The sequence below is a fragment of the Mesoplodon bidens genome (genome assembly GCF_964165515.1).
Source record: "Mesoplodon bidens genome assembly, chromosome: 19".
In the NCBI taxonomy this organism is placed as follows: Eukaryota; Metazoa; Chordata; class Mammalia; order Artiodactyla; family Ziphiidae; genus Mesoplodon; species Mesoplodon bidens.
Window position 1 is genome coordinate 53,354,212 of NC_138179.1, and position 18,937 is coordinate 53,373,148.

Here is an 18,937-nt window from a genome sequence, read left to right on the forward strand (position 1 = left end):
GGAATATAAGCTACTAATTATTTCTGACTGAAAGAAATTCAAAGGATTTCTGCCTGTAGCAAGGCTATCTCCAAAGCTTATGGTTTGGGTTTTTATTTATTTATTTTTTTTTGCGTTACGCGGGCCTCTCACTGCTGTGGCCTCTCCCGTTGCGGAGCACAGGCTCCGGACGCGCAGGCTCGGCGGCCATGGCTCACGGGCCTAGCCACTCCGCGGCATGTGGGATCTTCCCGGACCGGGGCACGAACCCGTGTCCCCTGCATCGGCAGGCGGACTCTCAACCACTGCGCCACCAGGGCAGCCCCCAGCTTATGGTTTGGGTTTTTAAAATAAATTAATGTATTTATTTGTTTGTTTTGGCTGTGTTGGGTCCTCATTGATGCTCACGGACTTTCTCTAGTTGCGGAGCAGGGGGCTACTCTTCGTTGCAGTGCGCAGGCTTCTCATTGTGGCTTCTCTTGTTGCAGAGCACGGGCTCTAGGCACCCGGGCTTCAGTAGTTGTGGCACGTGGGCTCAGTAGTTGTGGCTTGCAGGCTTAGTTGCTCCGCAGCATGTGGGATCTTCCCAGGCCAGGGCTCGAACCTGTGTCCCTTGCATTGGCAGGCAGATTCTTAACCACTGCGCCACCAGGGAAGCCCAAAGCTTATGGTTTTATAGTCCTGGAGGACATTAACTAGTTCTGCAGCTAATGGCAGAACACTAACTAGTTCTGTATCTAATTATATCCAGTGCTTTCTTTCACAGACTAGGCATCACCTCTGCCTGTCAGATGCTCCAGCTGGTTCCTCATAATTAAGGTAATTATATGACAGGTACTCACTGCATGAGAGTTACGTTTTTTGTTGTTGTTTTTTAACACTTTGAAAACTCTGTTTTGACAGGGCTGCCGTCAGGCTCTGCTTCTTGACTTGCACGGTGAGTACACACACAGGTGTTTATGTGTTACACTTCACAGAAAAAGGAAAAGTTCAAAGACCCAAAATTGTACACAGAAAATCAGTATATAAGTAGATATGTAGATAAATAAAAGCTTCTCTGCTTGAAGGCTGTGGCTTCCATATAGGGACCTCAGCAATTAAAGACTTCCGTCCATTACAGCCATCACAGCTGGTGACCAAAGGCCAGGATAAATTTCAGCTCACAGCCTGCAGTCCTGGCCTCTCACCCCTTCAGGTGCCTTTAATGAAGACACAATTACTAAACAAGGTCCTATTGTACAGCATAGAGAACCATATTCAATACCCTATGATAAACCATAATGGAAAAGAATATAAAAAAAGTATATATATGTATAACTGAATCACTTTGCTGTTCAGCAGTAATTAACACAACATTGTAAATCAACTATACTTCAATTAAAAAAAAAAAAGACACAGGGCTTCCCTGGTGGCGCAGTGGTTGAAAGTCCACCTGTCGATGCAGGGGACACGGGTTCGTGCCCCAGTCCGGGAGGATCCCACATGCCGCGGAGCGGCTGGGCCCGTGAGCCATGGCTGCTGGGCCTGCGCGTCGGGAGCCTGTGCTCCGCAACGGGAGAGGCCACAGCAGTGAGAGGCCCGCGTACCGCAAAAAAAAAAAAAAAAAAAAAAAAAAAAGGACACAAATACTCACCACAGATATCTAACTAGCACCTTGCTCCCTAAGTTTTCCAGACATTCTCAGTACTAGACAGTGGCCTAACTTTTCAGCCAAACTTTAGTCCATGTCCCTTCTTTAGCCACAGTGTAGAAAGCAGACAAGTCTGCCTTTAAATTAATAGCAATTGTCAATATTTATCACATGCTAAGTGCTTGACATTTTCCTCGCAAATGAGGAGTCATCTGACGTTAACCTGGGAAGTGAGTGACAAGCTACATACAGGAACGCTATTTTGGATACAAAACAAAAGGTGTGGCTCTAAACACCATCTTTCCCAAAACTCTTCTGGAGGAGGGACAAGTTAACAACATGGTTTAAAGTTCCCTGGGGGGCTCTGGGATGTGGCCAGGCCTTGGCACCTCTGGTGAAGCTTTTTCAAGCTCTTGGTGACGATTCTCAAACTTCAGGTAACCCAGGGAATGTGTTACAAATGCTGGTTCCTAAAAAAGAAATTTTATTTTCTATCTCTTTAATTTTGTATCTGTATGAGATGATGGCTGTCCCCTAAACTTACTGTGACAATCATTTCATCATGTAAGGCAAATCATTATGTTGGAAAGCTTAAAGGTATACAGTGCAGTATGCCAATTATAGCTCAATAAAAATAAAAAGGAACAACAAAAATAATTTTAAAAATAAAATGCTGGTTCCTAAAAAAAGAGAGAGAGAAAATGTGGGTTCCTGGGTTCTGCTCCCAGGTGGCCTGTGGAGGAGGCCTGTGAGCCTGCATTTTCAATCAACCTTTGCAAGTGATTCTCGTCCAGCTGTTTGGAGGCCCACAGTTGACAGACTAGTAACTGTACTTGCTAAAACCTAGAGTCTTCCAGCATTGTGGTCACACGTCACAGGTTCCAGCTAAAGCTGCAAAAGCAGAACCAGGTCAGGCTCAAGTCACTTCCCCCACCTCAGAGCAGAGGACAATCAGCTAATTGCAGCCCTGTGGTTAATGATAAGATGTTATCGCCTCAGGTGTGAGTGTCTTGGCCAGAGTGAGCTCTGTTACCGGGGCTCCTCAGACATTAACACCTCCAATAACTAGTTTGGGGGGGGGGAGGGGGAGGGGGGGTGCGTGCAGGTGAAATAGGCTGCGTGTGAAGTATTCTGGAAGCCTTTCTGAAAGGGAGGCAGGGATGACTGGGCTTGTCTCCCTTCTTCTAAAACCCCCAGGCTGGGGCTTCCCTGGTGGCGCAGTGGTTGAGAGTCCGCCTGCTGATGCAGGGGACACGGGTTCGTGCCCCGGTTCGGGAAGATCCCACATGCTGTGGAGCGGCTGGGCCCGTAAGCCATGGCCGCTGAGCCTGGTGTCCGGAGCCTGTGCTCCACAAGGGGAGAGGCCACAACAGTGAGAGGCCCACATACAGCCAAAAAAAAAAAAAAAAAAAAAAGCTATAAAACCCCCAGGCTGGAAGCAATGAGTGAAGGTGCTGGGGGTCGGGTTGTAGGTGGGGAACAGGTATCCAAGATAAGACAGTCTTCACAGTGAAAAGCCACAGAGGCTAAAGACTCAAGATTCCAGCTTTGTGAGCCAACTGGGTCTTCCTTCCATTACCCGTGGCTTCCCCTCCCTCCCGTTTTCCATGTGGAGAGCTGAGACCCACACCTTCTTTCCTCCGGCTTTACCCTTTGGAGGTCCGGGCACCAACGGGCAGGGAAGCTCTCGGGTGTGAGGTCAGGCCCTGGCTTATAAAGCAGCAACTGAGACTGGCCTTTTTTTTCCGGCGGGGGTGGGGGGCGGCGCAGCAGGGGAGCAGGTAGGGATTGCAGCCCTCAGAGGCGTCCTAGCCCAAGGGGAGCACTCCATTTCCTCAAGCCATGAATTTCAAGCTGCTGGTCAACAACCTAGTTGCAAAACCCATTTAGTTAAGTCGGCAACCAGCGTCTTTCACAAACTAAAAAATAGAACAGAAAATATCCGAATGCCCTTTAAGCGGTAAAGCACTCTTTCCTGGAAGTTTTGATTCTGTTTCCCTTAAATAAATCAGCAGGCCTGTTGGGTGGGTCACGATGTGAAATGTATTTCATACTGCAGGTTGCTGTCAAAGCTTAAAAGTCATGGTCTTGGGCATGGCAGGTTCTGATGGCTTGGGCCCTGGCTTCTGACATCCACCTGAGCCACTGCCGGAGTCCACCCTAAGCACGGTCCAGCCAACTTCTAGAAGGAGTGACCGACCAAGGAGGCCGGGTGGAGGGCTGAGGGCTGGACGCCGGGTGGACCAGCTAACACCCAGGCCCTCTGCCCAGTGACACGGGCAACTTGCCAACCCCTTCCTGTTCCAGACACGAAGACAACCGCTTGCCCGGTCCTTTGTAGGACCCTGTGCGACACGGGTCTGTGGCCCACGTCCTGTGCTGTGGCTCACAGTGGTGCCCCCCTGACCTCACATTGCCCAAAGCCCCATAGGCAGCCTTCCCACAGCCCAGAGCCACACAGGCTGCTGGTCCGTGGCTCCACCAAGCAGGGAACTGAGGCCTGTCCCCTGGCCACAGGTGCCATGGGGCGCAACGACCCACTGCCCACTCTCCACACCCAGCCCTGCCATGGCCAGACACTGGTCACCGCCCTGGGCCCAGGAGTGCCAGGCCAGGGGGTGCAGGGCCAGCAGGCAAAACCGGCTGGGGTTTTTACACAGGAAGGAAGAGCAAGCCGAGGTGGGGGAGGAGGGGCGGAAATGACTGCAGTGTCAGCACCCAGAGGCAGACACGGGGGAGGCCCGCCTCTCCCCACCCCTGCCACTCAGTTTTGACCTTTGTGCTCAGACAAAACAGCCAGTCTGGACCCTGGCACTCACCACAGCCAGGGGTGGGGGGGATTTTCAGAGAGAGTAAGGGGTACGGGGGTGATTTAGCATAAAGGCCCTCCCTGTACACCCCCCCAAAAGTCCAGTCCTTTTAAGGGGGAAATACACTGTGGGCAGAGGGTATCAAAGGGGGAATCGGGGGGTGCACAGAGGAAAGGCATCTGGGAACTCCAAACCCTTCCCTTCCCTCTGCTCAAGCGGCCGCCAGCCAGGCCTAGGAGAGCAGGGGCAGCAGAGAATTGGCCTCATGCATGTCTGCCAGGCGGGCGGGGAGCGGACGAGAAGAGAGGGCAGGGCCTCAGCATGGTACCCCAGGGAGCAGGGGAGCTTACGTTACTGATCTGGTCCTGGGTCTTCTTGATCCTCTGGAGCTCAGGCGTGTCTGCCACCACACTGAAGCCTTTACCCTTGTTCTTCTCAAACTCCTCCTTGTAACGCACCTGGAGGACCAAAGGGTGGAGGGGGATTGGAGTCGAGGCACGGGAAGCAGAGAGGGCCCCAGCCTGCCGCCACCTCTAAGGCAGCAACCAGCCAGGAGAGAGACCCTGACCAGAAACCCCCCCGCAGTGACATCCAGCTCCACGCCCCAACTCAAAGCACAAGCCTTGGCCAAAAAGTATTAGACCAATGATAATAAACCATTAATATGTATTCAGCGTATCCTGAGTGCCAAGCGCTTTACATGAACGATCTCATTTAAGTCTTGCTGTATACTATCATTAGCTCCATTTTACAGACAAGGAAACTGAGCCGCAGAGAGACAAAGTGCCACGCCTAAGGTCACGCAGCTTAGCAGCACATGTCCAGAGCCACCAGGATGAAACCCTCGTCTGCCTGACTCCTGACCCTTCACCACTGGCCCATCCTGCCTGAAAGCTAGAGGAAGAAGTTCTTTCCAGAGCTCCAAAGACTGGCCCAGCCTTCATCCTAGCCAGGATGTGGCTCTACCCGCCGAAAGCCCGAGGGAGTTTCTAAGTGACCAGCTGAGTGAGGGCTGTACCAAGGGACAAAGTTGGTGCCCAGAAAGGGAGGAGGTAAGACAGCCGCTCGGAAAACTCAGTCAATGAGCCTTTGACAAACCCCGGCGGCTGCCAGGCTGGCTTCTGAGGTCAACGCCCCAGGAGGGGATGAAACTGGCGGGGCACAGACAGCACTTCAGAACGGGTTTCCAAGTTCCGAGGAAGTCCCCTACCACACCGCCACTGCCCCCCTCTTTTCTGAGAATTCCATGGAAACCTGAGTACCAGAGGGACAGGAGTCAGACGTCAGAAAGGACTTCCCAAGCACTAAAAGAAGTGAAATATGAAAACTATCCTGTCCTTCCCTGGGGGTTTTGAGGAACAAAGTGGAGGCTGGAAATGTCCCTGGGGCAGAGAACTGTTCCTTGGCTTTCTGAGTCTTCACTGTCCACCTCGGCAGCCAGCTGTTCCAAACCCCACCAGCTGCCTGGATTCCCTCCATAGGGGCTGTACTGCCCTAGAGGCAGGTCAGCCCAGGACATGAGGCCCAGGACCTTGGGAATCTCCAGGCAGCTCCCAGGCGTAGAGTCATCTGGCCACAGGGCCAAGCTGCACCATGACCCAACTGACAGTACATACCTGTCAGTTCCTCTGCACAGCCCCCAGGGGCTGGGGTCCCTGTTTGTCTCCCGAGCCCCAGCTTACCCATCCATAGGGTTCTTGTGCCTAAAAGGTTCCAGAACCTCTTTTGTTCTGATCCAGACTAAAAACAGAGGCCTGGATGTGCTATAGTTCCCATCAGACGGGAAGTTAACACAGTGGGTGCAGGTGCCAACCCACCCCGAGGGCCCAGAATTGCCCAGCATCAGCTCCTCCAGTAAGGCCTGGGCCAGTACAGCAACTCTTCGTGTTGGGGGTAGGGGGGTGGAAAGAACCCTCTGGGAAGGGGGTATCAGGAAAGGTAAGAAACGTAGAGTCAGAAATGTGTAGCTCCATACACTAATATGTGTAAAGTGGATATCCAATAAGAACCTGCTGTATAAAAAAATAAATAAAATAAAATTCAAAATTCCAGAAAAAATGTGTAGCTCCAGATGCAGAAGCCCAGATCCAAGGCCTCTGGCCTTGATTTCCTCACCTAGAAGAGGACTGTCATAGGCATCAGTTAAAATATGGGGAGGGGGCTTCCTATCACCAAGCATAGGCCAAGAGCCAGAGGGAGCTGGTATGAACATAGGCTGTCTCCCACCTGCTGCGTGATCTTGGGCAATTGACTTAACCTCTCGGGCCTCAGTTTCCACATCTGTAAAATGCGGATCATGATGGACCCGTTCCAATTAATGGTGCGGATTACAGACAGTGGCTCTAAAGCAGCAAACACACTGTGGAGCACACAGCAGGGCTCAATGCGTACAGATAAGGGTAGGTGTGAAAGTGCTTTGTCAACCTTAAAGTGCTGAACAAATGCCAGTGCCCCACTTCTCCTCTACTTCCTGGCCTCCGGAGCGTCAGGCCCCTAATCCAGGGGAATAATTGTCATGGCAACGCTACAATGACATCAGCTGGTTCCCAGGCTCGGGAACTGCCTCTCCCTCCCTGCTGGGGAGGGTAAAATTCATTTCACTCCTGGCACAGGCCGCCCAGAGAGGGCAGGGCTGGGCGGAGTGGGGGCAAGAAAGGATGGAGGACCGGGCTCAGCACTACTTTGCTCTATGTTCCTGGGCTAGTCAGTCCCCCTCTCTGGGTCCCCTGAGAGGGGCTAGCCAGCTGATCTCTAAAAGCCCTCCCAGCTCTGGAGTTTATGACCATATTTATTAAGCACCTGCAGGCCCTGACTATGGAGAATCAAGGTGGGGAAGATTCTCCAGGAGGCTGTTTGGAGCTGGAGTGTGTGGCAGAGGTAAAAGGTGGGGAACCAAGACCGTGGGGAGGCCCCTGCCTAGAGCCTCGCTCAGCACCCAAGCAGGAGTGTTTGCCCTCATCTGGGATGGCTCACCAGGACATGACAGGAGGCTCTAGGAGGGAAGTTACCTGCCCAAGGTCACTCAACCTGCTTTGTTGGTACAGGATACAACTCAGCACTGCAGCTGGATAATTGCAGCCTGGATGCTGCCTGGGCCTCCCATCCTGGAAACTCCCAAGGCAGGGCTGGGAATGATGCCTGAGGCCCCTCAGGCCTGAACAAACACGGCCCCAAGAAACTCTACTTCTTCTTTTTTTTTTTTTTTGCGATACGCGGGCCTCTCACTGTTGCGGCCTCTCCTGTTGCGGAGCACAGGCTCCGGACGCGCAGGCTCAGCGGCCATGGCTCACGGGCCCAGCCGCTCCGCGGCATGTGGGATCCTCCCGGACCGGGGCACGAACCCGTGTCCCCTGCATCGGCAGGCGGACTCTCAACCACTGCGCCACCAGGGAAGCCCTCTACTTCTTAATATGTAAATTTATTAATTATTCTCTCAGGATCTATCTTGTTCATCACTATTGTAGCAAACAGTAGGTATAAACATGTGTTTGTTGGGTAAATGATGAATGAATTGAATGCAGACATAAAATCTCCAAACAGGCAGCATAATTTGAAAAATAAAGCAGAAACTAACACACCATTGTAAAGCAGTTATACTCCAATAAAGATGTTAAAAAAAAAAAAGAACTGCCCTGCTGACCCAACATAAGAGAAAAGATCACAACTTTAAAAAATTTTATTGAAAAAATATACCAACAGGGCCTCCCTGGTGGCGCAGTGGTTGAGAGTCCGCCTGCCGATGCAGGGGATACGGGTTCGTGCCCCGGTCTGGGAGGATCCCATATGCCGCGGAGCGGCTGGGCCCGTGAGCCATGGCCGCTGGGCCTGCGCGTCCGGAGCCTGTGCTCCGCAACGGGAGAGGCCACAACAGTGAGAGGCCCGCATACCGCAAAAAGAAAAAAAAAAAAAAATATACCAACAATTTCCACTTATTATGTACCTACCATGAGCTGGACCCACATACCGTGTAACTCACCCCCTTCTAACAAAAAAGAAATCGTTTTAAAATTAGACACACACAGGAACTTCCCTGGTGGTGCAGTGGTTGAGAATCCACCTGCCAGCTCAGCGGACACAGGTTCAATCCCTGGTCTGGGAAGATCCCACATGCCGCAGAGAAACTAAGCCCGTGCGCCACAACTACTGAGTCGCGAGCCACAACTACTGAGCCTGCAAGCCACAACTACTGAAGCCCGCGTGCACTAGGGCCCATGCTCCTCAACAAGAGAAGCCACCACAGTGAGAAGCCTGTGCGCTGCAATGAGGAGTAGCCCCTGCCCGCCACAACTAGAGAAAGCCCACGTGCAGCAACGAAGACCCAAAGCAGCCAGAAAAGATAATAAATAAATAAATAAATAAATAAATAAAATACACAACATAAAAAAAGAGGGATTGTGATGAGTTCATAACATAAATGGGGAAAAAAATGTTCCCAGCAAAAAATCAAAAGTAAATAAATAAAAATAAAGTTAGACACACACAGATGGGGGAGGAGAGCCAATGAAAAAGGTCAGTTCTGGAAGCAATCATCAGAAGGTCTAGTATTCCTCAGCTTTATCACACCCAAGTTCCATCTCCTCTCATTTCCAGGAGAATAGTAACAGCGAACATTTATTAAGTGCTGACTGTATGCCAGGAACTGTTTTAAATGCCCAGTATATACTAACATCCTCACAATAACCTTTGTAGAGAGGTAATCCACACTTTACAGATGAAGGCACTAAGGCTCAGAGAGGTTAAATAACTTGCCCAAGGGCACACAGCTAGTGACGGCAGATCCAGCATTTGACCCTCAGCCAGCTCCAGTAAGAGTGACACAGGTATGCTGCCTGCCTTGCTGGTCACAAGATTCAAGATAAGAGAGTGGGAACCCTGCCAAGAGCAGGGCAGAGCATGAGGCTCTGCTACACTCTCCTGTGCCCTGTGGCATGTGCCCTGTGGCATAGCCCACGCGCAGCACCATGGATGATGAGGGAAAAATGAGAGAGACCTTTTTCTTGCACTTCTGCCTGGGCTCAGGGGCCCACACTGCCCCAGCTCAGCCCCACCCCAAAGCCGCTGCCGCTCAGCGCAGGGCTGGCGATGGGAGAGCTGCCAGGCCCAGCCACCAGTGCCCTGCCCCAGCCAGGCCTGGGCAGGACCACCCACAAGGTCATTTCTGGTCAGCTCTGTGGCTGCTGCCCCCACAGGGGAGGCTCCAGGTGTCCCAGACACCTAACGTACCACTTTGGGAACCAATCTAGAGACAGGAAAACGAAGTTGAAATAGCACGGGCAACTTCCCAGAGACTGAGAAGAGACACACCAACGCAGGCCCAGGAAGGGGCCTGGAAAGAGACCAGCTGACACCCCGGTGGGGTGGGGCAGACGAGGTAGAAGAGGCTCCCACTTCCCTTCCCGTCAGCCGCAGGCCACGCCAGCCGGCCCTTCCTCCATGGTGGCCAAAGGAACCAGAGCCCATCACCGCCCCCGCCAGGCCCGCTCAGCCCTTCGAGCCTCAGAGCATTGGGCCCAGCCCCCAACCTCTAGGTAACTGGGTTTGCTGTCCCTATTTTTACCCGGCAGGAAAAAAAACAACAACTCTGAGAGGCAAGGGGCCAGACTCAGACCACACAGCTGCGGGGAGGTAGGAGACAGAACCAGGCTTGCAAAGAGGGCAGGACCGGGGTCTCCACCCTCTGCCTATCCCAGCCCCAGCCCCCAGGAGCCCAATTGCAGATTGGAGCAGTGGCCTCAATGCAAAGCCCTAACTCACACCACTCACAGCAGCTCCTTAGCTCCCTCCCTACCCCACAGCCTGGCTCAGCCTCTCAGAGCATGTCTGTGGGACCAAAAGCCCTCATCAGAATCACTAGGGCCGCCAAAATGCAGATTCCTGGATCCGCCCAGAACTGCCAAACAGAAGCCCCTTGGGCGGGGCCTAGGACTGCGTTCGAAAAGGCCTCCCTGTCCCCACTGGTGACTGGAGCATCCTGGGCGTTAGCGCACAGGTGCCACAGCAGGCTGCAGAGGGGCTTGACTTCTGCGTCCGTCACGGGGCTCTGGCAAGGGGCATGGCCTCTCTCACCTGTGTCCCCATTTGCACCACAGGGACAAGATTTCCTTGTCATCAGGTGGACGTGAGGATTAAATGAAGTCCTATGAAGGACGCAGTGAGAACCTATGAAGAGTGACTGCCTTTCTCATGATTTCCCCAGCCGGCCCCAGAGCCAGGAGCCCAGGACCCAGGAGGCGAGCAGTGGGGCCAGGCCCCTGGGGGACAGGGGGGACAGGTGAGTTAGAAGAGCCTTCAGACCCTGGGCAGGGGTTGCTTCCTCCTACAGACCCCGCCCCTCAGGGATCAAGTTCCAGGGGCAAAAAGAGCTGCAGCCCAGCTTTTGTGGGACCAACAAAGGCTGAGGGAATTAACAGGGTTTGAATTTCTCCTTCTGAGAGTAGGTGTCTGTGTGTGTGTGTGTGTGTGTGTGTGTCCCTTGCTTCTGCCTGAGTGTGTACACACACTCCCACACTCCTCTCAATCTGTGGGGTGACGGCAGGTCTGCCTGCCCCACGTAGCCCCTTCCACCTCTGGCCCCAGTAGGCTCCAGAGAGGATGGGGAGTCCAGGGCGGTGGTCAGGGCCTGGCTAGGGTCTTCCCTGTGCAGATCAGGCCCAGGCCCCAGCGCTGTCTCAAGCCTACTTCCTGCCAGCTGGGCTACTCAGCCCTCCTCAGTTGGCAAGGCTCTGGTATCCACACTGGCTCCCCCAGTGACTGTGGCTTTCACACCATAGCGGGGGCAGGGTCTGGGCTGGCAGATGTGAGCTGCTGCTGACACCAGCTTCCCCTACTCGCTCCCCATCACTGTAGGACACACGGGAGGCCTGAACCTCTTCCATAAAGTGAGACCTATCCTGCCAACTGCACGGGGCTGTGGTGAGGATTGAACATTAATACGCCCAGAGCACTGAGCACTCCATACATTAACTATTAATACATTTACCACCTCTATTGCTACATATATTATCTTAGCAAGTCCCTTACTGTCTCTGAGCCTCAGTTTCCTCATCTGTACAATGGGAAGATAGCATCTTCCTCGCAGGATTGCTCGGAAGATTCAACGAGAGAATGCATGTAGATGGCCCAGGGCTGATTCTCCTTCATGTGACCAGAGAAGTCACATCAAGATCTGAGAGCAGGAGCCCCACTCTGGAGGGATCAGGAGAGATCTCCCTCTGAGGCCCTGGTGGATCCTGCAAGACATTTTCCTGGCCCTGGGTACCCTGCCTACTTGGCTACGTTCCCCAAGGGGTCTCTGATGAAGCCCCGCTTTGCCCCACTCCACCCCACAGTCCAGGCCAGGCTTGTCCCAGAAGCCCTCCCAGACCCCCAGGCAGGGTTAGTCGTTCTGGCCTAAAGGTTCTGGACCTTTGCTTATTCCTCAGTGTCCCCCGAAGATCGAGTTCTCCCTGGTGCAGGAAGCCCGTCTCCTCCCCTACTGTGGTGACACACAGGGCTCCCCACCCAGCAGGCGCTCAGGAAAATCAGGCCCAAGGAGACACAGGCAGGACAGGCCCCCTTTGCAGCCTGCCCTCTGAGGGTGGGTGTGAGTGGAGAGGAGGGGGAGGGGACCAGCTTCCTGGAGGAGGTGGGCTCTAGGGGTCCCCCACAAAATTCCTGAAGCAGAAAAAATCCGACGCCCACACCCCTCCCACCCACTTTAGGTAGGAAGTGGGGTACGCTCTCGCCCACTTCTCTGATCAAGTCAGGAAATGTGCAGTAACTGGGGGTGGGGGGTGGGGGCAGGGAGACTGGTAACTGCTAGGATTTCAGCGCCTTGGCCTTGCTGAGTAACCACAGAAGGAAGGAGCCCTTGCTAAATCAAGGGGTTGCCCCGCCCCCAAGGGCCAGGCCCCGCCCCCTCACCTGACTCTGGAGCTCACTCTGTTGCTTGAGGCGGAGGTTTTCCGGGGTGTCGGCCACCATGGTGAAGGACTGCTTGGGGTAGTGTCTGCAGGACAGAAAAAAAAAAAAGAGGGGGTCATTCTGGGGGAAGGGGCGGGAACCTCTGGGCTTCCATTCTCTTATCCTTGGGCGGCCCCTGCCCTTGTCCCAGCATCAGAACCACAATGCCCATTGCCCATGGCCGACGGGAGGCAAGCGTTTCTCAGACTCAGCCTGGGCTGAACTGGGAAGACACATCAGGCCCGAGTGGCTGGCTGGCCACCAAGAACTCCAAAGGGAGGACATGGGGACGCTCTCTAAGGGTTTCAGATCACCCAAGTAATCCACGTCTATTGCACAGGAAGGTCAAGGGGGCCAGGCACCCAGGAGGGCCTAGCCAGGCAGGGAAGAAGATGCTCATGGGGTCAGGACAAAGCATTCAGCTGAGACCAGAAGTGGAGACCAATGTAGCAGAGGAAGGGCAGGGGGGATCTAGAGACGGCAGCAAAGGGGAAAGGGATCCACATATCCGGGGGGGGCTTCCAGGAAGAGGCAGTGAGGCAGAAAAGGCTCACACCTCCAGGGTGGTGTTCCAAAGAGCTAACAAGGTCCACCGTAATCGGAGGGTAGATGAGAGGTCAGCTTGAAGCCGAGAAGAGGTCACCACGGGTGACAGATAAGGACACTGTAACAACAGTTGATGTTTCCCTGGGCTAAGGGTGTACACGCCTTAGTTCATCAACTTCTTAAAATCACCCTATTATCCCTCTTTGACAGATTGGAGAACAGCGGCCTGGAAAGGTTAAACAATGTGGCTAAGGCACACGGCCGGTAACTGGAGGCATCCAGATTTGTACCCAAAAGGTCTCCCAGGACCCAACACCCTGAACCAAACCCTCTAATCTCCAGACACAAGGCAGACCACAGTCCTGTCCCCCAGAAAGAGGGCTGACTTGGAGGTAGCAGGGACCAGTTCAGCCCTCAGAGCCAAGCCTGCGGGGACCTCCAGGACCATCCGGTCCAACCCCCTCCTTTCTCCCAGAGGAGGAACTTGTGCGCGGGCGCCAAGCACTTAGCTGAATTCATAATTATTTATCACATCGGTTTACTGTCTTCTCTCTCCACTGGGTCTCTATGAGGTGAGGGGAGTCTTGGTCTTTTCTTCATTGGTTTATTCCAAGCTCCCCAAATAGTACCTGGTGTTCAATAAATACTTGTTGGATAAACGAATGTCCTATCAGGCGTTGAAGCTGAGCCAGGACTAGAACTCGGGTCTCCTCCGTTCCCCTGGGTCATCACAAAGTCCCCCAGCAAACCAGCTAGAGGAGAGGCGGCCCTGAGTCACTGTGGTCTGTGTGTAGATGCTGGTATTTGTGAAAGGGCTGGGGGTCTACACAGGCCCCAGTGATTTCAGGGACTGGCAGCTGGCTTCTCTGAGCAGGAGCCAAAGGCTGGCCATTCTCAGCTCTGGCCACACCCCACCACAACTATGACCACTAGCCGATGCCAGACTCACAGGCTGTCCCCAGGTAAGAGATGGATCGCCACCTTCCAGCCAGCCAGGTTGGCTGATGTACCCTGGAACTGGACACCAGCAGCCCTCCACCTCTGTGTGTTTCACCAAGCCTGGCATGTTCTCCAGCTGCCCGGCCCATCCTGAGCGAGAGCTATTGGTAATCACACACGAACTTCCCCGTGTCAAGGGCAGGACTCGGGGGCTGGAGAACTCAACTAACCGGTGGGGGGGCGGGGGGTGTGGCTAGAAGGAGCACAGTGCTGGGTGCTGGCCCTCTCACAGGGTGACTGGCAAATCGTTTTTCCCTCTGAGCTAGCTTCATCATCTTGGACCTAGAAGCACAAAAGGTGATTCTAGCTGTGTCCCAACTCGTAGCCTGCACTGCCCCGCCTGCGTCCTGCCTCCCAGATCAGCCCAGGCCCATGGCTCCCTGAGCAGAGGGAAGAGCAAGGCAAGAGACTAAAAAGCAAATACAGGTGCCTGCAGCCGGCCACAGAAATGTCCCATAGATGAATGCGGGGCTAAGGCTGTGGGTCCAGTCCCAGGCTTGGCCCAGCTCCGCAAAGCCAGGGCCACCTACAGCTGAGGTGCACCATTCAAAAATCCCTGAGCAGTTCCGGGAAAAGGGAGGATCAACTGGCAGTCTGTTTCTGGAGACTAGAAAGAGAACAGCAGAAGGGATCAAAGTAAGATCTCTAGCAGAACTGGCGGGCCCTGAGGTCCCAGGAGGGAGGGCTTTGGAGGTGACCCTCCCACCAAATCAGAGCCATTATGAAGGTGTCAAGGGGTGGGCAGTGTGGTGAGGAGAGTGTCTGTAAGTAGGGGCTCATGAGCACAGGAGGGAGGTTAGGTCCTGAAGCAGGGGGATGGAGAAGACCTTCAGGGCAGCTCTGACCCAGAGCCTGAAGGGTCAGTTCTGAGATGGTGGCTCTGGTTAGCACTTGGCGGGGAAGGGTGTCTGGCAGGCTCGGAAAACACATATGCACAGGAGCCAGTCTGCAAACCCGTGGTTTCCCATTTGCCTGAATGTACAGGGTTAAAACGGAATGCCAGGTCCCGTGGCCCAAGGTCAGCCAGACGCAACCCCACTCGGCAATTCCGAGGTTCCTGTGCACTCTGCGCTATTCCTCACACACAATGAATATCTAGACAAGCCCTCTGCAGCAATGCACTCCTCCTAGACGCTGACGCCAGCAGGTCCACGTTCACATACCTCCCACACGCCACCAGAAGGGTCTCAGGAGACCCCCCCCCAACATGCAGTGGGTGCCACTGGATGGGGCTGGCGGGTCTTTCATCCCCTCTTTGGAGCCATCATGACCCCCAGATCTCAGCCCCCCACAGCCAGAACACTAATTCCATCAGAAGGGAAGCGGGGGGACCAGCCTAGATGTCGTCGACTCAGCTTAATCTGGTGGGGGGAGGAGGGGGATTTTAAGCCTGCATCAGATTAAGATAGATTAAAGAGGGGCTCTGAAGCCTCCAGTCTCTTACCTTTGCCTCCTGAACCCCAACCCCAGGCCAAAAAAGGCAGGCAGCCATGAGCATGGGCTATATTCCTCCTGCTGGGTCAACCCTGTCCCCTACCCACAGCCCACAGCCCTGGCGAGACAACTCTGCCTTTCCCAACTCTGCCTTTCCCGTCCCCTGCTCACTGCGCTTCGGGTTCCCATGGCAACCTCATCCTCGGCTCAAGGCAGGAGAGCGGTGGGAGCAGGCAGACAGAGAGAGTCTATGGGGGTGGGGGAAGAGACACACACAGCCAGGGTCCTCAACTGCAGAGGAACCCACGAAGGCAAAACCAGGAGGCTGTGTCTGCAGGATCCTTGTAGACAATTTAGGTGAGGAAGACACGTGCCACGGATTTGTTTTTAGAAGGGAGGATATGCCAGACGCCCGTGCTGTGCCCCTCCCCCATCCACATGACTGCCTTCCAAGAGTGCTACAATCGATTTGACCTCCTTCCAGAAACAACTGCTGGGAATTCTACCTTTTCCCTCCCTCTCTATCCTCAGGTTGAAGTGCCCCCCCAACCCATTACCCTCAGATCTCAGTTGAGATGAATGGATATATGCATATCCCAATGCAGGCGCAAAGGCAGAAGAGGGGTGTCCCCCCCACCAGCTAGTGACCCCACTGGAACCCCAGCCCCACCAACAGACTGGACCATGGTGAGGGAACGAGGGACCAGGGTGGGGAGAACTGGGTGTCCCAACCCTGGCCTGGAGCCGGGTCCAGAGCACAGCTGTTCTTTGTCCCTTCTGTGGGCCAGCCTGCACCCGGCCTCTTGTTAATCATTCCAAGAGGTGGGCCCTCTGCCGACGCCCGTCCCCACCCTCGATGGCAGTATCAGCTGCTCTGGGAAAGAGAGAGGCATGGAGAGAGCCCACTAGGACAGGAAGCCTGGGGGGCAGGACAATCAGGCAGCTGCTGGCAGCAGCCCAGGCCTCTAGGACAACTGAGAGTCACATGAAGTGACTTCTGGATACACTGTATCCTGTGCACATTCTCTCCTGAAACCTGCCACAAGGCTTTGGGCTAAAAAAGGCAGGCGTTATCACTGTGCCCATTTTACAGATAAAGAAACTGAGGCTCAGTGTCAAGGACAGAGATCTGGCCCAATGCACTCTCCCCTGTACCACACCTGCCCAGCCAGCTAAGCGCAGGCTGACATCCCTCCCCCCGCAGGTGAACGCCTGCCCACTCCCAGCTCTGTGGAAAGATATGCTTGGTTGGGTCGGTAGAGAACTTCCTCTTCTAAACCCAACCAGTTTCCAAGCTTGGCTATTATGAGAGAACCCTCTGGGGTCTCTCAGCCACCCCCAGTCAGAAGCCACCTACTCCTTAAGACACTTCTAAAGCAGGTGTCTCAAGAGTCCAGACATGACCTGTGGGAATGCAGAAGGGGGGCTTGCCCCAGAGGACCTCTGAGTCACCTTCCCGCTTGGAGGGACGATGAGGACAGGGAGGATGCTGAGAAGCTGCAGGGCTCCTGCTATGGGCTTACTGGGGACAGAGGTCACTTGTAGGAAGCCCCACTCCCAGTCCCGCCATCAGCTGTGTTCCAGAGGCAGAACAAGAACAGACCAGATATCCTGGAAGCCCAGCTCACCCTTTCTACAGGCAACCTCGCCTCTTCCAGCCTTGGATCCCTTCAAAAACCACAGCTTTTTGTTCAAGGAGGAACAAAAATACATCAACAAAAGCAACAAGGAGCCTTTGGTTTCACCAAAAGGGGGAGGAAAAAAACCCACAGCCCCTACATCCTGCCTCTGGAAGGAGCTACTGATTCCCCCGCTGGGAACACTGCCCACGGGCAGGCGGGCAGGGAGGGCTCCCTTCTTACCCATTTTCTCACCAGTTCCCCAGGCCAAAGGGGCTGAAACGGTGGGGATAGGAAGCAACAAGGAGGCATTGTTTGACCAGAGGGAAATAAATGAGCCGCCAAAAAGATCAAGGCTAGACATGAAGAAGAACTTACCAGCCCTCAGTGGTCGTAGACAAAATGAAAAATGGCCATACACAAGGAGAAATGATTCTGCCAAGTCAGGAAAGGCATGGAAACACTGCGCCTCAGTTTCCTCATCTATAAAATGGGCTGTTAGGAAGCAACGTGATCCCTGAGGTTCCTTGAGGCCCTGACATCTGAGTATAAGGATTTGGGGGTGAGAGAGAGGTAGGGGCTGCCTAGAGGCCACACTGCTCACCGTGGATACCCCTTTGGACTCCCCGCTCCCACACACAGCACACACACCCATACCACTCCCGCTCCTGGTGCTACCCCCAGCTCCCCAAGACATCTGATCCCATTTTTCCCGGTCAGGGGCAGAGAACTCTGGGGCGGTGGGAAAGCCCCAGTCCCTGTTCCTGGATTTGCCCACTGCTGCCCCATCCCCTAAGAGCAGCTGGGAGTCAAGACAGTTTGCTAGAACCCAGAGCTACTTCAAGCCCCACCAGCACAGGCCCCACCCCACTCTCTGAGGCCTGGGGAGGGAGTAGAACCACAGTCCCTTGTTCCCCAGAACCAGGGACACCTCCACCCTCCTCAGCCCCTCAGCCCACAGCTCAAGGCAACTGAAGGACAGACCTCTACCACTGCGGTCAGTGAGGAGGGGAAAGGCACAAATGAGCATCCCCCGCTTTCTTCCCCAGCCCATGTACACCCCCTGCTTGACACCCCAAAAGCTGGTTCCCCTGGCCTGCAACTCTGCCTCAGGTCTGCAGCCTCTACAGACTCATGGCCCCCAAGGAGAAAGGAACAGGCACGTGTCCCCCTGACCCACCCCCCTGTCCTCTGGGCTCAACTATTTGCATGGAGACCAAGGACCAGGTTTGTACGTGGACCCATCTGCCCCACTTTCAGAAAGAATAGTTTACAAAACAGATCATCGAGGGCATAAATATTCCTATAACAACTGGAATAGGCTCACCCCACCTACCCAGAAGCCTCAAGAGAGAATTCGATTCACAGTGGGTTCTTCCCCCGCTGGCTACTATGCAAAAGCAGGCATGCTCCCCTCTACCTTGTCATAGCAAGGCTGAGTGCCTATGGCTTGGGAAGTGTGAACACAAACACAGCCGACACCCTGGCGTTTCTCCCTGGCCCCACAGCTGGCGGCAGCGTGTGTGTCTGGATATGCACAGGCACGTGTGTAAATGCACGTCCTTGGGGGTCCACTACCACCCAGAAGGCCGGCTGTGGGCTCTGGCCTATGTTCTCTCCCCGGCCTCACCCCAGATAAGTCTGGTGCAAAGAGAGAAAGAGAAGAGGCCTTTTTGCTGCTCTCAGTCTCTTTCCAGAACTTAAATCTCAATCTTGAGAAGCCACTGGAGAGAGACAGACAGCTTTCTTCTTTCTCTTGCCCACCCTTCCTGCAAGACTCTGGCTCAGGGACTAACCAGAGATCGGCAGAACGTAGAGGCCCCCCTGCACACCAAACTTGCACACTCCCTCCCTGGGTGGGCTCAACTCCCTGGCAAAGGGCCGGGGGCCGGGGGCCCGGGAGCGATCACCTGTCCCTCTGGGTCCTGAGCGGGACATGCTGAAAAGCCAGGCCTGAGCTTCACAAAGCAAGGCCAAGC

At 54.3% G+C, this 18,937-nt stretch overlaps 1 protein-coding gene across 2 annotated transcripts in view; it reads right to left on the reverse strand.

Moving 5' to 3' along the window:
• LASP1 (LIM and SH3 protein 1) overlaps positions 1–18,937 on the reverse strand; it is a 40,796-nt gene that overhangs the window by 12,305 nt on the left and 9,554 nt on the right. For both annotated transcript variants that reach the window (XM_081218152.1, XM_081218153.1), the window contains exons 3-4: positions 12,322–12,406; positions 4,770–4,877 (exon numbers count right to left, since the gene is read on the reverse strand). In XM_081218152.1, coding sequence (XP_081074278.1) covers positions 4,770–4,877; positions 12,322–12,406 — 193 coding nt within the window. The remainder of the gene's footprint in view (positions 1–4,769; positions 4,878–12,321; positions 12,407–18,937) is intronic.